The 23539-nt window shown below is 43.0% G+C and overlaps 1 protein-coding gene across 2 annotated transcripts in view; it reads right to left on the bottom strand.

Moving 5' to 3' along the window:
• Positions 1-548: 548 nt before the first annotated feature.
• The window catches only part of LOC147034778 (band 7 protein AGAP004871-like), a 46817-nt gene continuing 23826 nt past the window's right edge, over positions 549-23539 (bottom strand). For both annotated transcript variants that reach the window (XM_085888767.1, XM_085888774.1), the window contains exons 5-8: positions 16264-16467; positions 5585-5640; positions 5372-5450; positions 549-1209 (exon numbers count right to left, since the gene is read on the bottom strand). In XM_085888767.1, coding sequence (XP_085744893.1) covers positions 967-1209; positions 5372-5450; positions 5585-5640; positions 16264-16467 — 582 coding nt within the window. In that variant the 3' untranslated portion in view covers positions 549-966. The remainder of the gene's footprint in view (positions 1210-5371; positions 5451-5584; positions 5641-16263; positions 16468-23539) is intronic.

Genomic DNA, 23539 nt, shown 5'->3' with positions numbered 1-23539 from the left:
ACTAAAGGAACCTGAATGTTGTGTGCAATCGAATTCCAAAATTCTTAACAATATATATATATACACATATATTTTACATAAACATCTTCTATAACAATAGCACAGCTACCATTCAGTTCCACAGAATAAAGATAAATAAATCATAAGAGGAGTGAGACAAGGTGATGCCATGTTTCCTCAGCTGTTCATTGCAGCACAGGAAGAAAATATGTGCAAACTCGATTGAGCAAGGAAGGTACTGCACAAGTACAAATGGGGAAAGGCCAAAGGTTTGGAAAGACAACCTATGGTTTGCAGATTCTGTTATTATTGTATCAGAATATAAAAAATGAATTGGAAGGAATGATAAATTAATGAAGCGAATTAAGTATAAAGTGGAATTAAGATAAATATGCATAAAACTAAAATCATATTGTCATGAACCAAATTCACGTCAAGCAAGCCCAACTAAAAGGGGATGAAAACATCTATATGGGCAATGTTGTGAAAATGCATCATAACATCTTGACTTTTTGAAAACGAAATAATATGACAATGAACAATATGCATATGTTTCTCAAATGCAGTCTTTTAATTAATGTGCTCTGTCAGCGATAACCCATGGTGTTGAAACATGGTCATTGACACAAAGGTTGAAGAAAAACTTGTCGTTACAGTTCAGTATAGTGTGGTAAACAATATGCAGTGGTGTCATTGACAGCTTCAGCTCAGTATGGTGTCATTGACACACAGATAGACATGTAATACCTTTGTCTTTTGATTAAACCAGTCAGCAAAGTGATGGGAGGCACACCTGTATTGAAAAAATTAATTAATATGAAAGCAAACAGATATTTCAGACAAATATTTTTGGTGTAAGTGGGGAGGTCACAAGGGTATCACAAAGTATTTAAGAGACCAAAAATTGGGGCGAGTCTGTAACAAAATCAATTGGCACCGGAAACAATTGAGCCTTGAAGAGAAATGCTACAGCATTGGTGAGTCGGTCGTGTTGGCAGGTTCGGGTGGGCCAAGCAACGCATGCAAGCCTGAGGCTTGGCGGGGTAGGCCACAAGAAAGAGGCAGGAGCAATGTTGAGTGACCACCAGCAGCGAAGGCACCAAGCGCCATAAGTGAACGTAAGTGCAGGGCAGCAGGAGAGTCAGCAAGCAGACCCGCTGCCTGACGTAGTTCTATGGCAGTGGTGCGTTCACTCTCTGCTGCGATCACCTGCCAGAAGCATATGAAGCACAATACCATGATTTTTTTTCAAAAAAATCCCCAAAACACTCCCTAAAAGTCACAACCAAAAGCAATTGGCAGAAATGGATTCAAAACTATTGGATTAACTGAACCAGACAGTGAAACTTTCAGTCATCCTTTATTCGAGTCGACTAGTGTGGATTGGCGTGGTTCGCACACCTCACCACAAGTCGCTGCAGAGGCATAGGCATCTTTGACCATGCTGCTTTCTCCGGGATGAGAGAAGAGAGGGAATTAGTGGGTGTGGGTGAGTGGGGGTGATGGTGGATCGGGTGTTGTGGGCGGATGGGGAAATGGTGGAGGGTGGAGGGGGGATGTGGTGGGTGGTGCTGGAGGAGATGGTAGGGAAGTTCAGCCAAATATATTTTGTGCTTTGACTGAATATATACTGTAAATCAGAAGTCAGCCCAACATGTATAAATAAAATGAACCAAGCACAAATTTATATTTATTTTAAATTATCAATTACAGCTGGACGACAAAGACAACACAATATCAAAAACTGGACGGGAAAGTTGAACTGCCAGATGTATGTGGCAGACGTGCCCCCAATACACTGCTTCCCTTGGATTTCTGGTCGCGTTTTCACATCATATATTTCCTTTTGCCCATATCTTGATGGCAATCTTGATTAATAAAGTCAAAGTAACAAAAAAATTTAGCACTGATTATCGTGGGACAGCCTAGTGTCCCGATTCTTGAATAAGAATGCTTCAGGCAGTTTAACCAACACTTGCAGAGGTTTAAATCACTTTTTCTTTAAGTTAAAACACTTCAACTGTGATGGTAAAAACCGTGCCTTGTCCACAACAACCACATGTCCCACCAGACAGGGCAGCGCCACTCCCGCCCGCTGGCAATGGAGATGACGCGACACATGGGTGGAGCATAAATATGCATGAGGAAAGACATGGGTGGAGCATAAATACACATGAAGCAAAACATGAATATGCATAAGGCAAGACATGCATGGAATATAATATACATTTTACATTCAAACTTGGTTACATCACACTGATGAATACAGGTAAGTCACTAATGCGTTTCTAAGGTTAGCTTCATATGCATAAACAACATAGTAGAATTTGTTCAAGTAAATATGAATATGAAGATGTTTTGGTCACAAATATACATTTGCTCTGTCATAATAATGCACCATTAAATTATCATATCAACATGTATAATATCAAGTTGTTTTTGTGTCAGGCCTTTTCTTTGATTTTTATTCATTTTCCTACCCCCTGATCAAATTGCCCTGAAATGTGCTGTTCCACTTTATTTTCAAAAGTGGAATGGCACCGTCAAAAGAAAACTTTCATTTCTTAATCAAAATGAAGTGAATACATGAAATAATGGCATTTTGGCCAATCTACCGTCATATTTGGTTGTTCCCTTCTACAGGCAGAGGATGGGAGCTTAGCTTGCATGTCCACACTTCGGCATTTGAATGTTATTCCCTGTTGGTAATCAAACCACTTGCATTTAAATGCAGTACGATATTTACATTCAGAATGCAGAATGGAAGGTAACATACACAGGATCCATAGTCACCAGGGGACTACACTGAGTGTAAGGAGTGGTCTCAGGCTCTTGTACGACCTGAAGCAAAGGAATGAGCAGGATATTTGGCCAGTCATTGTCATGTTGCTCTCCTGAGTTAATTTCTTTGCTATAGCTTTAAACAAAGATATTCTTGATGTTTTGGTATAGTCTAAATAACCAGATCTTGATCAGGTGACACAACTTGTAACTTACAAAGACAGGTAAGAAGATTTGAATAGAGACAACAGAGTGGACCTTGCATCCAGCACGCAACCCGTCCCATCACTTCACTGATGGCAGTTGAACACCATAACCCATACATCTGATTCTATCTGACATCTGAAGGTGATGGGCTGAATGCCAGACACTCAGCATCGGGATGACGAATTCAGTAAGATGGCACGATGTCTGGGACGTCATTATGGTATTTTGTCAAGCACGAGGCGAGGGGAGTGTTTTATTCAGGACTCGATGAGAATTGTATTTTGCAACTTGAAAAAAAAGAAACGACATCATGTCTGATCCCCTGGGAACATAAAACTATTTCATAATGTTGTTTATTGTTGAATGAGTGTGTGTATTATTACTAAAATTAATGCTGGGGTATTAGCAGTAAAGAAAATGTTTCTGGAATTAAAAATGCAAATATCGACTGTCAATACATTGGATCACTCCACTGTAACATATATGTGATGTTATTCAACTACCATCAGCGAAGCAACGAGTTCAATGCTAACACATCAGAAAGGGGGTGGTGACGCAGGGGGTATGATAGAGATGTGAAAGATAATGAAGGTGATGGACAAAATATGTGCAGTGCAGTTTTTCAGAGTGGACAGTGAATGGGCCAGGGATAAAAGAGGAGAAGAGTTACGACGATGTTGAGGCAGGGGTTTTTCACTCGATCTCCCGAGAAAGGTAGTGACAGCAGAAACAATAGCAAGTTTTAAAATGGAGTTCGAGAGGTATCGAGAAGTAGATGGATATAATGGTGGGAATGGTAGGAAGCTTGGCTATGGATGTATCGGTGATTGTAAGCCTGTGTCATGATTGTGATTTGTGTGAGAGGGTTTCCTTTAAAGGTGAATGTGTCATTTCTCACCCAACAACCATCTTCTCACCCTACTCCACTCCACTCCCCACCCCACCCCAACACCCTCATAATTCAAGACTGATAGATTGGATCAATGTGGTGCTCATTTCGCACAGGCACGATGGGCCAAAAGGCCTCCTCCCTTATTGAACTTACTTGCATTTTCATGAACATTCACAGATTGTGAGAGAAGCCCAGTATGATTTTCACCATCATAAACCCACCTGCAATTTTCAACATTCCACCCATTTTTCCCCTGAACCACACAAAAAAGCAATCTTCAGCACCCGTTGGAATTACCCTTGAGCACCCATTAGAATTACCCTTTCGCACCCATTAGAATTACTCTTTCGCACCCATTAGAATTACCCTTTAGCACCCATCAGAATTACCCTTGAGCACCCATTAGAATTACTCTTTCGCACCCATTAGAATTACCCTTGAGCACCCATTAGAATCACCCTTCAGAAGTACCCTTTTGCACCCATTAGAATATACCCTTAATTACTATTTAGAATTACTCTATTGCACCCATTAGAATTTACCCTTTAGCACCCTTTCGCACCCATTATAATTACCCTTTCGCACCCATTAGAATTTACCCTTTCGCACCCATTAGAATTACCATTAAGCACCCATTAGAATTACCCTTCCGCACCCATTGGAACTACCCTTTCGCACCCATTGGAACTACCCTAAAGCACCCATTAGAACTACCCTAAAGCACCCATTAGAATGACCCTTTAGCACCCATTAGAATTACCCTTTCGCACCCATTAGAAGTACCCTTTCGCACCCATTAGAAGTACCCTTTCGCACCCATTAGAAGTACCCTTTCGCACCCATTAGAATTACCCTTTCGCACCCATTAGAAGTACCCTTTCGCACCCATTAGAAGTACCCTTTCGCACCCATTAGAAGTACCCTTTCGCACCCATTTGAATTACCCTTTCGCACCCATTAGAAGTACCCTATCGCACCCATTAGAAGTACCCTTTCGCACCCATTAGAATTACCCTTTCGCACCCATTAGAATTACCCTTTCGCACCCATTAGAATTACTCTTTATCACCAATTTGAATTTCTATCTTTAACCCTTGAGAAAAAACACGGTGGGTTAGAAAGGTTCTTCTTCATTTTTGACCGATGGAAGGACGGGCGGATAGAAGGAAAGACATACCAAGTTGTTAATGTGGCTCCACCACTTTAAAAGCAACTGGAAATGGCCATTTCTGGCCGCAGTCACATTCTTGCTTGAACTGAAAACAAAATTCCAAGCGACTTCCGACTCGTTTTGCAGTGGTCGGTCACAAGTATTAATCAAACACAAAATGTCGTTTGCTATTCAATCGGGAATGAAAAGCAGATGGGATAACTCCAAAGCAAGCACATTACCCCCGAGGTATTTTACAATCTAGAAAACACTTCATACATCATTTAGCTTTCAACAAACAGGCAACAATTTCACAAAAAAATTGAACCAAGTACACTTGCCTTTGCTCTGGCTTGTCTTGTGGCTTCCGCCTCAACAGCCATGGAGAGCTGCAGGTCTTTTGGAACACGTACATCTTTTCTGTAATGATGAACAGGTGGAGATTATACTTTTATCTTCCATCTTGGCCTGAACAATGTGACTGACAGCAAATGTGTTGGCTCAATTTAACTAAGAATCTTTCATATTTTGAAATGAAATGCATTCATGCATACATATCTGCTCGCTCCACAGTGGCACCCCAGGATCCAGTGATTGCATTAAGCTCCAGCTGTAAAATGTAAGCATATAGCTGATTGAATATTCTTTCAAGCAAATATAAATAGATATTGGAAAACAATTAAAAACCTTTTCGGGAGAGAGAGAGAGAGAGAGAGAGAGAGAGAGAGAGAGAGAGAGAGAGAGAGAGAGAGAGAGAGAGAGAGAGAGAGAGAGAGAGAGAGAGAGAGAGAGAGAGAGAGAGAGAGAGAGAGAGAGAGAGAGAGAGAGAGAGAGAGAGAGAGAGAGAGAGAGAGAGAGAGAGAGAGAGAGAGAGAGAGAGAGAGAGAGAGAGAGAAGAGAGAGAGAGAGAGAGAGAGAGAGAGAGAGAGAGAGAGAGAGAGAGAGAGAGAGAGAGAGAGAGAGAGAGAGAGAGAGAGAGAGGCAGAGAGAGGCAGAGAGAGGCAGAGAGAGGCAGAGAGAGAGGCAGAGAGAGGCAGAGAGAGAGAGAGAGGCAAGAGAGAGAGAGAGAGAGAGAGAGAGAGAGAGAGAGAGAGAGAGAGAGAGAGAGAGAGAGAGAGAGAGAGAGAGAGAGTGAGAGAGAGAGAGAGAGAGAGAGAGAGAGAGGCAGAGAGAGGCAGAGAGAGGCAGAGAGAGAGAGAGAGAGAGAGAGAGAGAGAGAGAGAGAGAGGCAGAGAGAGAGAGAGAGAGAGGCAGAGAGAGAGAGAGGCAGAGAGAGGCAGAGAGGCAGAGAGAGAGGCAGAGAGAGAGGCAGAGAGAGAGGCACAGAGAGGCAGAGAGAGAGGCAGAGAGAGAGAGAGGCAGAGAGGCAGAGAGGCAGAGAGGCAGAGAGAGAGAGAGGCAGAGAGAGAGAGAGGCAGAGAGAGAGAGAGGCAGAGAGAGAAAGAGAGGCAGAGAGAGAAAGAGAGGCAGAGAGAGACAGAGAGGCAGAGAGACAGAGAGGCAGAGAGAGGCAGAGAGGCAGAGAGAGGCAGAGAGAGGGAGAGAGAGGCAGAGAGGCAGAGAGAGAGAGAGAGGCAGAGAGAGAGAGAGAGGCAGAGAGAGGCAGAGAGGCAGAGAGAGAGAGAGCCAGAGAGAGAGAGAGGCAGAGAGGCAGAGAGGCAGAGGGAGAGAGCGGCAGAGAGGCATAGAGGCATAGAGGCATAGAGGCAGAGAGGCAGAGAGGCAGAGAGGCAGAGAGGCAGACAGAGAGAGAGCCAGAGAGAGAGAGAGGCAGAGGGAGAGAGAGGCAGAGGGAGAGAGAGGCAGAGGGAGAGAGAGGCAGAGAGACAGAGAGGCAGAGAGAGAGGACAGAGAGACAGAGAGACAGAGAGACAGAGAGACAGAGCGACAGAGAGACAGAGAGGCAGAGAGACAGAGAGACAGAGAGACAGAGAGGCAGAGAGACAGAGAGACAGAGAGACAGACAGAGAGACAGAGGCAGACAGAGAGGCAGAGGCAGACAGAGAGACAGAGACAGACTGAGAGGCAGAGGCAGACTGAGAGGCTGAGAGACAGGGTGACAGAGAGACAGAGGGAGAGAGAGACAGAGAGGCAGAGAGAGACAGAGAGCCAGAGCGCCCGAGAGACAGAGAGGCAGAGAGACAGAGAGACAGAGAGACAGAGAGGCAGAGAGAGAGAGAGAGGCAGAGAGAGAGAGAGACAGAGAGAGAGAGAGACAGAGAGAGAGAGAGAGAGAGGCAGAGAGAGAGAGAGACAGAGAGACAGAGAGACAGAGAGGCAGAGAGACAGAGAGACAGAGAGGCAGAGAGGGAGAGAGGCAGAGAGGGAGAGAGGCAGAGAGGCAGAGAGGCAGAGAGAGAGAGAGAGAGAGAGAGAGAGAGAGAGAGAGAGAGAGAGAGAGAGAGAGAGAGAGAGAGAGAGAGAGAGAGAGAGAGGCAGAGAGAGAGAGAGAGAGAGAGAGAGAGAGAGAGAGAGAGAGAGAGAGAGAGAGAGAGAGAGAGAGAGAGAGAGAGAGAGAGAGAGAGAGAGAGAGAGAGAGAGAGAGAGAGAGAGAGAGAGAGAGAGAGAGAGAGAGAGAGAGAGAGGCAGAGAGAGAGAGAGAGAGAGAGGCAGAGAGAGAGAGAGAGAGAGAGAGAGAGAGAGAGAGAGAGAGAGCAGAGGGAGAGAGAGGCAGAGAGAGAGAGAGAGGCAGAGAGAGAGAGAGGCAGAGAGAGAGAGAGAGAGAGAGAGAGAGAGAGAGAGAGAGAGAGAGAGGCAGGCAGAGAGGCACAGAGAGAGAGAGGGAGAGAGAGGCAGAGGCAGAGGGAGAGAGAGGCAGAGGGAGAGAGAGGCAGAGGGAGAGAGAGGCAGAGGGAGAGAGAGGCAGAGGCAGAGGCAGAGAGACAGAGGCAGAGAGACAGAGGCAGAGGCAGAGGCAGAGAGAGAGACAGAGGCAGAGAGACAGAGGCAGAGAGGCAGAGAGGCAGAGAGGCAGAGAGAGGCAGAGAGGCAGAGAGGCAGAGAGGCAGAGGCAGAGAGGCAGAGGCAGAGAGGCAGAGAGAGGCAGAGAGGCAGAGAGGCAGAGAGAGAGAGGCAGAGAGAGAGAGAGAGGCAGAGAGGCAGAGAGGCAGAGAGGCAGAGAGAGAGAGAGAGGCAGAGAGAGAGAAAGAGAGAGAGAAAGAGAGAGAGAAAGCGAGAGAAAGAGAGAGAGAGAGAGAGAGAGAGAGAGAGAGAGAGAGAGAGAGAGACAGACCAATAATCATTTTAAAGGTTAAGGATGCACAAAAGAAAGCTGTTATGGTTCAGAGGGAGATGATGAATAAGAAATGTTACCGAATTTTTTTTACCTTTGGATGCCTGCATATTGTATACATTCATCTATTGTATTAAGTGTAAACAGAAACAAGAAAATGATAATAATATTGGACTAACGGACCCAGTTCCACACCAGAACAATGCTTCGAAAGGTGTCAGAGTGGTGCTGAAAATGGGATCTGTTCACCCACAGTTCACCCAAACTCAAAGGTCTGAAAAGAGCTCAAATTTGTTCCCACAAAGGTAAGAATACAATTGGTTGACAGCAGTTACGAGCACCAGAAATTCTTTGCTCTTTACATGGTAGCTTCTTTCTGAACAGGAAAAGGCTGTGCTTAAGTAAGCTATTGCCTCTTCCAATCAGCCTTGTTGTTGCGGAAATGCGGCCCCCATTCCCATCTGGCTGGTATTGGTGTCCAAAATAATTCTCCTTTGGGCCCTGGCATGAATTTCGACTGGGGCTTCTGTTAGAGCCTATTTCATCTCATTTAAAGGGCTCACAGGATGGCCTGGAGTTGTGCACACTCACCTCTAAAGCTGTCTAGCTTGGGTTTGAATCCTGAGCCAGCTATAAACTGTCATTCCAGTATTTCACAGACAGGGTGATTCACCAATGTGTGCGCTATCCCTCAGATGGATGTTAAACAGGTGTCCCATCTGCCAGCATTAGTTGGTGGTTGTTAAAGATCCCATAGTGTTCCTCAGGAAGAGTAAGCGAGTTATTGCTGACACCCTGAAAAATTACATACACATTCCTTTCTTTACCAGCAGAGGGCATTGCATCAATGCTGCAGCCATGTCCTCAGCCAATGATGCTTCCCTGCAGCCTTGTGGTGCACACAAATGAAGATCTCATTAAAAGGCATTTAAAATTTTTTGATTAACATCAAAACGAAGAGTCGAGCCCAAAAACCAAAAGCCCCACCCCCCATATAACCAGAGTTGGTGTCAAAGACACCCAATGCTCGCCTGTTTATACATTTATCGTTTTTTGAAAGACTAGTCTAATAATTAATATTTTTTAGAAAGCATTGCAGATAAAAATTATCCAAATAATTTTTAAGCAATATATGTATTTGTATATTGTAATCCGTAACAAAAACGCAAGTGAGCACAATATACGCCCGAACAAGTAGGTATATACAGAATTGTGCTACTACATGGAAAACAGCATCCTGGTTGCCATGGCAACCACTTTAGATGACGAACGTATGTCACGACACACCGTCTCCACAGTCTGTACCTACAGTATGTACCAAATATGAAACGTGAAAGTTGAAAACTTTGGGAGTTAGAGTGCGGACAGGAATGGACGGACGGGCAGACGGACAGACAGACGGACGGACGACGGTCTCACATAATACGCCCCGATATATATATATATATATATATATATATATATATATATATATATATACATATACATATATATATATATATATATATATATATATATATATACACACATATATATACATCGGGTGTATAAAAAAAAATAGTGTGATAGATAAAAACATGAGAAAGGAAAAAATAACTTGCACCAAAAACTAACATTTTCACGCTCACGCTCACACTCACGCCGGGGGTATCGCTATAGCTCTCTGTTCTTCGAACAGGCGAGCTAAAAAGGCAAAAAAAATGCGAAAATGTGGGATAGGGTGCCACAAATGATCGGACCACAGTAAAATAAAGAGTGGATGAGGGGCTTCAGGGAACTTCGCAAACGAGGAACATTCCAGATGGCACAAACAGTATAAACTGTTTGCGCAGTATAAACAGATGATGAGGCAGCCTCCCATGGCACTACACATGGGTTTGTGCTTTTAACTTTCTGGCGGAAAGCCTCTGGGAACACAGACTCCAATGGTACTCTCTTGGAAGCACTGCAGAACCATGAACACAACCCTTAAAGGTCCTGTCACACCTTGACGATTTAGCCAGCGTATGTCTGACGTATGCAAAATTTGGCTGAAACGCTGGCACACGTCGAATACGTTATGGGTAAGTTTGTATACGTTAAGAGCACGCTGGCATACGTCGTAGTACGCTGGCATACGTCGTAGTACGCCGAGGTGTTGGACAAATTTTCCATGCTTGAAATTTTTCGACGTATGCCAGTGTATGACTCACAAGTTCCGCATAATGCTGGCCATAAGTTGTAGGCATGTTACGCGATCATTGACACACGTTACTTGTAAGTTGCTCATAAGTCTAAACACGTCAAGGTAATGTTTAGCCTACCTGAAACTTATTTCTAACCTATGAGTAACGTGTTGTAGGCACGTTACGCGATGGTTGACACACGTTACTTGTACGTTACTCATAAGTCGAAACATGTCAATGTAATGGTTTGTGTCAGTGTTCCAGACTCCCTTGTTTTTTTGATTATTTTTTTTTCTTCGGTCTGACGGTGATGTTAACACTTCGATTTATAGTGCGGTTATAATATAGTATTATTAATAGGCTGCCGCTCAATGATTTCAATCATAATCGCACTAGAAATCGAAGTGTCAACATCACCGTCATACCGAAGAAAAAAAAATTAAAAAAACAAAAAACCAGGGAGTCTGGAACACTGACGCTAACCATTACATTGACATGTTTCGACTTACGAGTAATGTACAAGTAATGTATGTCAACGATCGTGTAACGTGCCTACAACTTATGGCCAGCGTATGCGGAATGTGTGTCATATGTCGAGTACGTCGAGAAATTTTCAACATGCTGAAAATTTCTCGACGTACTCGGCGTACTACGACGTATGCCAGCGTGCTATTAACGTATACAAAACTTACCCAAAACGTATTCGACTTGTGCCAGCTTGGTTCGGCAAATTTTTCATACGTCGGCAAACGTTGGCTAAAACGTCAAGGTGTGACAGCGGCTTCACACTTCGACGTCTAGTGCGGTTATGATTTGAACCGTCGAGCCGCAGCCTATGAATAGCCTACGCCACGTGATCGTCGGCGATACGCTGCCGCGCTATGCATAAGTTAGACTATTGTTGGGCATAGGTTGTGAACGCCGACAACACGCTCAGCATTCATTGGTACAAGTTATCTATTTGTGATTAAAACGTTCTGTGTACGTTACTAATACGTTATGCATACGTCCAACACTTAAAAAAAAACATCAATAGTTCAGCGTACGCCAGCGTTTTACATACATTTTGAGACCTTGCCATATGCTGGCTAAAACCTCAAGGTGTGACAGGGCCTTAAGGCAGAAACTACACACCAAAACACACAACCCCCAATCCAGAAACTTGCCCCATGAGCTCATAACAGAACCAATGTTCAGCTAAATCCTCCGAAGGGACAGTTGGTGGTACCACCCTGGGCAGATGTGGAGAACCTCCACCAAAGCTGATGGTACTGCCTGATCACATTCTTCAGTCCAAATGAATTCAGCATCCTTTCAGTCGATTTACATGGTGGCACCGTATCCCTCGCTCCCATTGGACTATGACGATGAGCCATTCATGCACCTCCTCATGATGCAGGCTGCTTCTGATCCTCTCAGCACTGCTCTCACCACTGATCTGCACTTCCTGTTGTAATGGTTACCCTTTGGGTGAACGGGTCCAAGTCATCCACACCCTCAAAAAATGAGGCCACAATTTCAGGCACCCAGCAGCATTCTACTTCCACATGGCTGCTATTGTGTGCATGCATACAGATTTTTTTTCTTTTATCCACACTGCATCATACTTATTATTTTCAAGAATTAGTTGTGAAAACCAAAAATGACAAATTGCCCATTTTATGGAAAATAATTCCAGCACTGGCTGGCAGGAATGGCATAGAGGTACACACACTCACCTCTAAGCTGTGTAGCCTGGGTTTGAATCTCGACCCAGCTATAAACTGTCATCCCTGTGTTTCACAGATACAAGCGATCCATCAATTCATGTGCCATGCCTCGAATGGACGTAAACTGGGTTTCCTGTCTGCTGGCATTAGTTGGTGGACGTTAAAGATCCCATGGTGCCCTTCACTAATAGCAAGTGAGCTATCGCCAGCACTGTGGTGGAAAACTTGAAACCTTACTCAAGTAACTCCAGTCACAATACAGGTTGAATCATTCATGTAATACATGATCATGGAGAAAGACAATCAATGTAACGTGATTGCTCTCTGGCTTGAAGTTCCAAACAGAGTTTCTTATATAGGAAAGAGAAATGGGAGGGTGATCTACTCACATGCAAGCAAATCGACTCATCACATTCTGATAAGAAACAAACGGAACGTTTTCAAGGATGTGGTCATGACTGTGTTTCAAATCCAAATTCCGATGGTATGTCCTCGAGCACTTTCAAGCTTCAACAGACATTTGCATTCCTTCACTGTCCTCCACCTTCATGACCATTGCATAATGTAGACTTGATTTCAACATAACAATGCTCTGTGTTCATGCGATTCCTTGAGGTTTACTACACAGCAAATTTGTTATTCATTAATTAGAATTAAGTATTCCTGCGTCTCACTGGCACCCATCTCACTGACGCATGAGCAAAGGCAGCTTTATTTAACTTGCCAACCGAGTGAAATAAAGAAAAGATTATATTGTTACACAATCAACTAATACACTATATCTATTCATTATAAAACAACGATCAGTATGTGATGATCCATTGTCAAATATATTTTAAAGTATCAGATCAGCAAACATAGGAGAGAGGTTCACATTTCATTGAACTATGCATCGACTAATAATCAGATCTTTCACCAGGCCCAGATGTGCTTGGGCCAGGACGGGGATTATACGTTCGTTATTATTATTATTGTCACCTCGTTTGAAATGTTCCCTTCGAGTGGTATGGTGGTGGTGAGCATTTACTAGTGGATTCAGAAGAGTACTTTCTCAACACTGAGAAAGGCAAACAATATATTAATCAATGATCCTAAGTTGTTCAAAGATATGTTACAGTTACATTGAACTTACAAGACTACAGTATACAGTATATTTGAACAAAGCTTCTATTCCACTCATTCGTGGTTTGTCAAGCAAACATTGTAACGAGTTAAACAAAGAAACTCACAAACCATGAGCAGTCCACTCTGCAAACGTAAATGAGTTCTGACTTTGTCATTATCAGAGACCTAATAAGCATGTTTGATGCTGCATTTTAAATCTTTATCTCAACTCTGTGTCAGTGCCTTTGCCCATGATTCTTTCTGGTGAACCATTCCTTATATGGTGACAAGGTGACTTTCGCCAATGCTTTCCACAAGATTTCATACCTCCATGTTGTTTAAAAGCATTTGAAAGCATGTAAAGAGAAATAAGTATGTAATTTGTGGACAAAGGGCACTTATCCCAACATGAAAAAAAATTGTTTCAGCATGATCAATACAGAAACACCAATGCTTTGCAATAGTCATGTGATCCACAGAGCTTTCTATCACCTGATATCTCCATAATTTGTTGGTGTAGCGTATTATTCACATTTCACAAGATGGGACAAGTTATTTTACTTCCACAGCACCATGGCCAAATTCCAAATTCCTGCTCCAACCCAGAGAGGGAATTACATCAGCGGCATAACCGTTCCCTCAGCCAATGATGCTACCCCGCAGCCTTGTGCTGCATATGAAAGAATAAGAAGAAGAGAAGAAGGAATTCGCACTGATGCTGTCTCTCTCTGCATATACTCTTTGGGACTTGCACCTGGTGTACCGTCGGCCTTGGTACATGTGAGCCTCGTTCCTGCACATTAAATGAAATCAACTCTAGCTATTTCTCCTGTGCTCTACAAATCTTTCCGGCAATTCCACATTGAAATTGAAAGCCAAAAGCCTCACCAACAGCTGCAACAAAGTAATATTGTGCCAAGTTCCAAAATCCTGTTCTGAGCATTTATTTATTTACTTTATCCCCCTCCCTCACTCTCCTCCTCCTCCTCCCTCTTCCTCTCTCTTTTTTTTTTTTTTCACGAAACACTTTTGCACAATACTCACTTAACCAGCATTACAAATATTAAATGATTCCATAACAAAACAATTATAATCTTACATGTTTTAAATTCTAAGTACCATAACAACAATCATGACATTTTAAACCATTCCGATCCAACAAAGCACAAAACCCTGGTGTTGGCTTCGCAGTTCGGGTGGCTGGCTTGGGATGTTAGGGTCCTGAGTTCGAGGCCTGTTGACTGCTAAATTAACACCAGGTGGGGTTGACTCAGCCTGTCGTCCTTCCGAGGTCGGTGAAATGAGTACCAGTGTACTAGTATAGGGGCACATCATGAGCGGCACAATCATGCCCAAATTAAATGATAGCTACCCAGCAGCCAATCTGCCATGTGCAAGAAGAAGAAACAAAACACAATATAAAAATTCTCACAAACTGTAAATACTCTTCTTCTTCTTCTTTCATATGCAGCAGATGACTGTGGGTAGCATCATTTGTTTGGGTGCATTGCTGTGCCACCGATACAGTGCCCCCTGTAGGTTAGAGCAGGAATTTGTAAATTGTTCAAGGTGCTGCTCGCCCACTCTAGAGCTGGGTAACTATGATTGAAATTTTGTGCATAGCATTTTCTCCGGCCGTTTTCCATGCTGAATCCGAATCCGGTCAAATTTTTTTTTTTTTTTTACCTCCGATGACCTTTGACCCTGGAACCTTGATTTATTCAAAATGGCAGCCAAAAATTGACCTTCTTCATGTTTTCCTTCTCTAATGTGACTAATAAGGCTTGTAATATATCATTTCATATGTTTTTCAGGTCAAGGAATACGCTAATCACATTTTCAAATTGATTGTATGTTGCATAGGACTGAAATCAAGTAATTTAGGGCTGAAAAATGTGATCTAAAATGATTTTTGACAAAAACTATCCTCATTATGAATATTTTAATTATCCATTTTGTCTTTCCTGATTCAGATGCTAACCAAACTGTTTACGAAACACAATAAAAATGAAGTATACTTTTTTACCGTTTCAGAATCATCAATCATGACTTGACGGACCAAGATCCAGTGTTTCAAAAATGAGAAGCAGCGCTCAGAAAGAACTGTTTGGTGAAACGTACAAAGAAGTGCCTGAATATGAACTAAAATCTCAACTGCCCCCTGGAATATACTTGCGAGGTCGAATGATTCATTTATGCAGGACTGTAGAAAAGGGACAAAATTAAATTAGCAAGAATGATGCAAGTAATGTGGGAGCAGAAGTGTGTGATGATTGGATTTCAAAGAATGTTTATCCCAAAAATGTACGTAGTGTGGCAAAACAAATCAAATCAGACTACGATACTTTCCTAACGATGGCTAAATATGAACGAAATACAAGTAAACCGAAAACAGATTCGTGGTGTGAAAAGGCAAAATCATTTAATGATAGAATGACAATGAAGGCATATGATATTAGATCAAAAGCTAGAGATCAGCAGAAGAGTTTGGAAGACCAATATGGTGTGAAAATGATCTAGGATGATGAAAATGACTCATTTTTTTTGGTCGCCATTTTGAATAAATGAAAGTTCCAGGGGTCAAAAGTCATCAGAGGTAAAAAAAAAAAAGTCAAACTTCTCAGATTCAGCATCGAAAATGGCCATAGAAAATGCTATGCAAAGACACAACCGAAAAAAAAAAAAACTTCACTATTTACCCAACCCTACCCACTCTTGACGAAGCACGAGGTGAGATCATTAACATCCACCAAACTGATGGGTTGCCAGTTTAACGTCCATCCGAGAGATGCCACACACATTGGTGGCTGGCCGTGAACACCCCAACTGGCAGTAACCATTGGTTTTTAAGCACATTATAACCATGGCTAATTTTGCACAATAATTATAGCCACATTAAAAACCATAACGATTTTACAAAATTAGTGTTGAAAAATTTTCAGTCTGCACCTAACTCAACAAAGAGTCTTCTTACAAAGGCAAAAATCGTCACATTTTGTGCAAAGCCAATGACAGAAAAGTACTTGTAATTGCTGAGAGATGTCCTGGCGTTCAGCAAGTAGCCTGGGGAATGTGTTGTGTGCCAGCAATGCTTTCAATCGAGTTTGTGCCAACAACTGCACGACTAACTCGGGGTTGCGAACAGAGGTCAACCAACGTGTGGCATTCTCCACACGGCAATAGCAGACAGCATCAACACCCACTGTTATCAGGTCTGCAGTAACCACCTATTGAAACGTGTGCAAATAAGAGGGCAAGAAAGAGCAGAGTTAACAAGTGAACATTCAATCATACTAAAATACACAACTTGGTGTCTGTCTGTCTGTGATACATTCGGTTGTTACTTATCCAATCTCGAGCAAACTTGCCAGGGGGACTTAAGGTCATGTGACGGAGGTTGTAACAGCTTAATATGTCCTCCTCCACAAGGGGGTTATCCACCTTTAACAAACGCCATGTTAAGTGCTGGTGTTAAGGTGTATGGGGTGAACAAATGCCGTGCTGGTGTTAAGGTGTATGGGGTACACCTTTAGGAAGTAAAAATTATTACAACCACAAACTATTCAGTCAATTCTGATCAACAATATGATTATCTTTTTAAACAATTGCTGCTGTTGTTTAACACGAAACTGAAGGAAATTTGGAGGAAACCCGACGTCCTTGAGAGGTAACCACAGACAAATGGATCTGAGCCATCTTGACTTGCTGGGCTTCTTGATAGGCCGCAATGATCTTTAGCTAATAAAGTGCTTCAATGAGTCTTCACACATGAATGAAGCACCCCATTGTCTGTCCCATTTTTCTCGCCATCAGATAATTGTATATATATATATATATATATATATATATATATATATATATATATATATATATATGTATATATGTATATATGTATATATGTATATATGTATATATGTATATATGTATATATGTATATATGTATATATGTATATGTATATATATATTGTTACGGATTCGCGCCCGCCGGCGTGCGGACGGCCACGTAACTCGAATCGCGGCACGTCGCCCACCGGACGGACAATCCAGTCGTGACCCTCTCGGACTAACGCCGGGAACCAGTCACGGGTGGACCTTTCGGTCTCACCGCGATCGAGCCAATCGGCCCCCGCGTGGGATAGGGTTGCTCGCCAAATTCGACCTACCTAAGTACCCACACGGAGGGTAGACCGGGCGATCGCACCTCGCCGCAGGTCGACTTCGGACACGGGCCACTTAAGCGACCCGTTCCGTACTATCGGGATAACCGAGCGGTGTTATCGTCGGCCTCGACGGTTCGATTAATTACCACTACCAACCCTTTACGTGAAGCAAGACGAGGATTCAATGAAAGAAATGACGAAGCGAAGCGGGAAACAGTTCAACACAAAGCACATTTATTCGCGATGAACGGAAAGCACACATATTCAATTCCACCAAAAGCACATAGAAAAGAAAAAGAAACACAATGCAATTTTACACAAAAAGCAAATGTAAAAGCGAAGACACAATGCAGAGCTAATACCGACTACCGATCACACGGCAACACCTATACAATTCTACTTCACAGACGGCGCCGACAACACATACCCAAAACCAAGAAAAAGAACACCCTCAAGGATGAGGCGGACCTGAGGCCGAGACCGGGTCGGGCCTACCCGTCTGGTGATGAGACGCGGAGCGGCGATGGTGCCTCAACTCCGCGGGCCTCGCGGACAGTGTCTGGTAGGGGGTGGGAAAAGGGGCCCCCTTGGTCGCACTATCTCAGCGCGGGGGGAAACAGGAGGGGGTTGCTGATGCTCGGGGAAAGGAGGATTTTTACTCTGTCTCGAGTCCCGCGACGAGCGTCTCCACCTCGACCAGGTCGCGCCGTCGGCCTCCCTGGTGTGCAGCTCCCGGCACGACGCGAGCACCCCCTCGTCTGCCTTCGCCGCCTCTCCACAGCTCCGTCCTCTTCGCTCCGACTCCAACGCACACGACGACGACGACGACCAACAACCAACTTTTCTGACGAACGCAGCCCCTTATATAAGCCCCGTGGCTTCGCCTTTGACCCCCTGCCTTCGACCTTTCACCTCGCTCCACATTGGCCCGCGAAAAAGTGGGCGTGAATGCATTTTGATCCATGAATTTGCATATAGCGACCGCCCTCCAACGCCCTGGAGGCGGGGCCAAATCGCCCCTCGCTCACCGATTGGACGGCACAAAAGTGGGCGTGTGTCGTTTTTGATCCGTTTTTGGAGCGGAAAATCCGTGGTTTTGTACACGCTGTTCGGCGCGCGCCCTGCACGAGTCCAATACCGGTACCCACAAGCGGCGCAAGAACGGTGGCGATGCGACGGTTGCGAGGTGTGACGGGAAAGGTCGTGGCTGTTGTGGTGAAGCGGCGTTGTGGTGGGTGGTTGATGTTGTGACGACTGTTGAGACGCGGTTGGCGGTGGTAATCATGGCGGTTGGTCCAAAATAAAGATAGTAAAAGAAAAACGGCTATCCTGAAGAGTCGCAGCACGCATAAATGACATGTATTCCCACTAGACAACGGGTTTGGGCCTAACTACACATATACTTACCGAGATATCTCACCTAAGGGACCTGGATGGTGGTTTGCGAATTTGGTAACCACAACAATATATATATATATATATATATATATATATATATATATATATATATATATATATATATATATATATATATATATATATATATATATATATATATATATATATATGACTGTATATGGATTTTTTTTGACAACATATCTTGGAGCCACATATGTGATTTCTCCTGGCCATGAATTCAAGTGTGATGTGTGATATTGCCCCCAACATCCTTACGGCCCAATTATGACCTTCATCCAACACATAACCCCAATCTTAATGGTCGCTCGTATTGTTTAATACACGCCTGAGTGAAATTTGCAGAAAATTTGACGTACTTTCATGTGGCCAGTGTACAAGTTAAGAGGTTGCTGGTCCGCACACCTACCAGAAGTAAAAAAAAAAAAACAACAATCATAATTATTATAACTAATGGCCGACGTCTGGTGACATTCCTGATCATATTTCTCCAAACATCCCTATCCTGCACTGCTTCCTAAAGCTCTGGCAGTGACAGCTTTGTTGCAGCCTTAACCCAGTGTTGTGTTTTTTTTTTTAAGCCAGTTGTTTTTTGACAAATAATAATAATAATAATCTAGTGGTTTTTTTGTAGAAAAAAAAAAAACAAGAGTAGGGATAATAATAGGAACACGGTGACTGGCAGGATGGCTTCGGGGTCTGCGTACTCTCCTCCAAGCTGTCAAACTTGGGTTTGAATCTTGACCGAGCTATAAACTGTCACCCCAGTGTTTCACAGGCAGGGTAATGAATCAATGTTTGTGTGTCATCCCTTGGATGGATGTTAAATTGAGAATCCCATCTGCTGGCATTAGTTGGTGGGCGTAAGAGTAGGTGAGCTATCACCGGCACCATTGCCAAATTCCTGCCATAATCTTAGTTGAACGTCAGGCCTGGTTAGCCAGTCCGTAACAGATTTGAACCAAGCTTCTCTTGGCCAACTCCATAAGAATGTGGGAATAATTGTTGCCTTTAAGGAAGAAGAAGAAAAAGAAGAAGAAGAATATTAACATACCGTCGTCCACATGCAATGCACATACAGATGACTCCTCCCCTCCCCCCCCCCACACAAAATCCTCGGGTGTTTTTAATCACACAAAAATATGAAATTTGGTGTCTGTCTGTCTGCATGTCTGTGGCCAACACATTTGGTTGTAACTTATCCAAGGGGGACTAAGGGTCATTGTGTATTGTCATTCGCGCATGCGCAGCAAAGTCTTATTAAGTGGTAGGCCTACTCAACCTGGTTGTGCAGACCGGGATGACTACAAGACTATTATACTTTCCTGCGATGCAATAAGACATTATGTGACCATGCAGCACCAATCCCAGTGGTGGTGGGAGAGGTATTATGAGTGAGGCTTAAGAGGCCTTTTTTATCATGAGTAATGGGCCTTCACATTATTTTCGCAGTTGCTTTTGACTCGAATGCAAAAAATCTGGAGGAATTCACGTTTTATTGGCTTTTTCCACCTTGGAAAACCCCCCTGTTAAGGGTATAGATATAGCAGCTTGAGCATCGTTCCGCCATATCGTGGCATTTTTCTAAGTCCGCTTCCAATAACAAAAGTAATAATAACAACAATGATAATAGCATTATAATATTAACAATAACAAGTCTGAAGACGACAATGGTTCACGAGCGGTATTTGACGATGTAGATTGTTTCAAAAGTCAAGGATGAGACAATGTGATAATTTTTGACCAAGTTATAAAAATGATCAACATGATGTGGTACGGGTGACAGGTTATTAGCTGCAAAATGTCGAAAACCCGGTTTCGTTCAACAACTTTCAAAATTTGACCTTTGCATAACCTTGAAAGGTCACAAAACTATGTTGTGGACATTAAAATAAGGAAACAGGATATGTGCTATAGCTTATTGGAGTTAGTTCGTCAAAGAAGGTCGAAAACCCGGTTCGATTCCCACAACTTTGAAAATTTGACCTTTGTGGCCTTTAAAGGTCAAAGGTCAAGGATTATGACCTTTGGTGCAAAACTTCCTCTGGAACATTCCAGGAACAATATAATGTCATATCAGTTCTATGGAATTTCACACTCCTCGGATTATCCATACTTTGACAAAATCAGCGTAAAAACAAAATTGAAGGGGGCGCCACGAGCAAGGTGTTCGAGATAGAGCAAAATGGTTTCAAGACTTGAGGTGGGGAATGACCTCAAGATTATGCATAAAAAATATCGTCATCGTAGCTCTCAAAGTTTGGGCGGTCGTACGATTTTTATGTCAAAATTCGCAATTTTCTAAGTTTTTGACCTTGTGACCTTGGGACGAAAATGAAAAATCGGACAATGACAAGTTTTAGATAATTCATTTTGCTATTCAAATAGTGAAGAAACCATTCCATTCAGTCAATTACATAGGAGAAGATAGATTTTTAATCCGACTACCCACTAAAAATGGCTATTATTTGGGCGTGGTTCCACCCACAATGGGCGTAGCCACACCCTCATCCAGGAAAACACAACTGGACATTGATATCGGACACATAACCAAGTTTCATCAAGATCGGATCAAAGTGCATGGAGTTATGCTCTGGACAGACAGACACAGACAAGCCAGTAGGCGGACATGGGTAGTCGCGTACCCAATAGAACCTGACGCGATGGGCCCGTTCGATGGGGAATGACCTGAGGATTAAGCACAAGAAAATTCGAGCTTCAAGGATTAATGCTGCAGATTGTTTTTTCATTAAAATACCCCCACATTTAGAGGTTTTTCGGCCGTTGCTAGTTAACGGAGGGGTCCATAGCAACGGTTCTCTCACACATAACTAGGACATACCATGAACCTACCATACCAGTTTCATGTATGTCTGACTCATCGTCTCTGAGATATAACGAACTTCGTTTTTTTATTGTTTTCGACCAGGGTTCATTCAAACTCTATCTTCTCCAACAGTTTTCAGAGGATCCGGCTGGAAATTTTTGACAATATGGCTGAATGTGCTGCCCACAGTCGCTCGTGGCCCGATTTTTGAAAAAACAAATTTTTCATGATTTTTCAAGAATTTCAAAGTCCCATTGCTAGGCAACGGTGGTGTCCATAGCAACAGTTCTCATTTGCACACAACTAGGTCATGGTATGAACCTACCAACCAAGTTTCATTGAAATCGCCTTTGTATTAACGGAGCACTGGACCGAACAGAGGGACCCACAGACAGACAGACAGATAAACATAGACGGAAATGCTGATAATAAGAGGAGAACAAATATCAAAAAAAAAATTTTTTTGATGAGATCGACAACCCAACACACAGGCATAACGAACAAGCCGGTAGGTGGACATGGGTCATCGACTACCCAATAGAACCTGACGCAATGGGCCCGTTCGATGGGGAATCAGCTGAGGATTAAGCACAAGAAAAGTCATGATTCGAGCTTCAAGGGTAAATGCTGCATTGTTTTTTCGTTAAAATACCCCCACATTGAGGTTTTTCAGCCATTGCTAGGCAACGGAGGGGTCCATAGCAATGGTTTTCTCACACATAACTGGGACATACCATGAATCTACCATACCAGTTTCATGTATATCTGACTCGTAGTCTCTGAGATATAATGAACTTCGGTTTTTTATTGTTTTCGACCAGGGTTCATTCAAAGTCTATCTTCTTCGACAGTTTTCATAGGATCCGGCTGGAAATTTTTGACAATATGGCTGAATGTACTGCCCACAGTTGCTCGTGGCCCGATTTTTGAAAAAAATAATTTTTTATGATTTTTCAAAAATTTCAAAGTCCCGTTGCTAGGCAACGGTGGTGTCCATATCAACGGTTCTCATTTGCACACAACTAGGTTTTGGTATGAACCTACCAACCAAGTTTCATCGAAATCGCCATTGTATTAACGGAGCACTGGACCGAACAGAGGGACAGACAGACAAACAAACCGGTAGGCAGACATGGGTAGTCGGCCGTTGCTAGGCAACGGAGGGGTCCATAGCAACGGTTCTTTCTCACACATAACTAGGACATACTATGAACCTACCATACCAGTTTCATGTATATCTGACTCATAGTCTCTGAGATATAACGAACTTCGTTTTTTTATTGTTTTCGACCAGGGTTCATTCAAAGACTATCATCTCTGACAGTTTTCAGAGGACCAGCTGGAAATTTTTGACAATATGACTGAATGAATGTACTGCCCACAGTCGCTCATGGTCCGATTTTTGAAAAAATAAATTTTTTTATGATTTTTCAAAAGTTTCAAAGTCCCGTTGCTAGGCAACGGTGGTGTCCATAGCAACGGTTCTCATTTTCACACAACTCGGTCATGGTATAAACCTACCAACCAAGTTTCATCGATATCGCCATTGTATTAACAGAAATCGCCATTTTAAATACTGATAATAAGGGTAGAACAAATCTCAAAAAAAAAAATTTGACGAGATCGACTACCCAACAGACAGACAGATAGACAGACAAACATATCGACGGAAATACTGATAAGGGTAGATCAAAAAAAATTTTTTTTTTGACTGGATCAACTACCCAACAGACAAGCCGGTAGGCGGACATGGGTAGTCGACTACCCAATAGAACTTGACGTGATGGGCCCGTTCGATGGGGAATGACCTGAGGATTAAGCACAAGAAAATTCATGATTCTAGCTTCAAAGGTTAATGCTGCAGATTGTTTTTTCGTTAAAATACCCCCACATTTA

The sequence above is a fragment of the Eptatretus burgeri genome, chromosome 1 (assembly GCF_056783735.1).
Source record: "Eptatretus burgeri isolate ZD-2024b chromosome 1, Ebu_testis_v1, whole genome shotgun sequence".
Lineage (NCBI taxonomy): Eukaryota > Metazoa > Chordata > Myxini > Myxiniformes > Myxinidae > Eptatretus > Eptatretus burgeri.
This window is presented reverse-complemented; position numbering and strand designations above follow the sequence as displayed.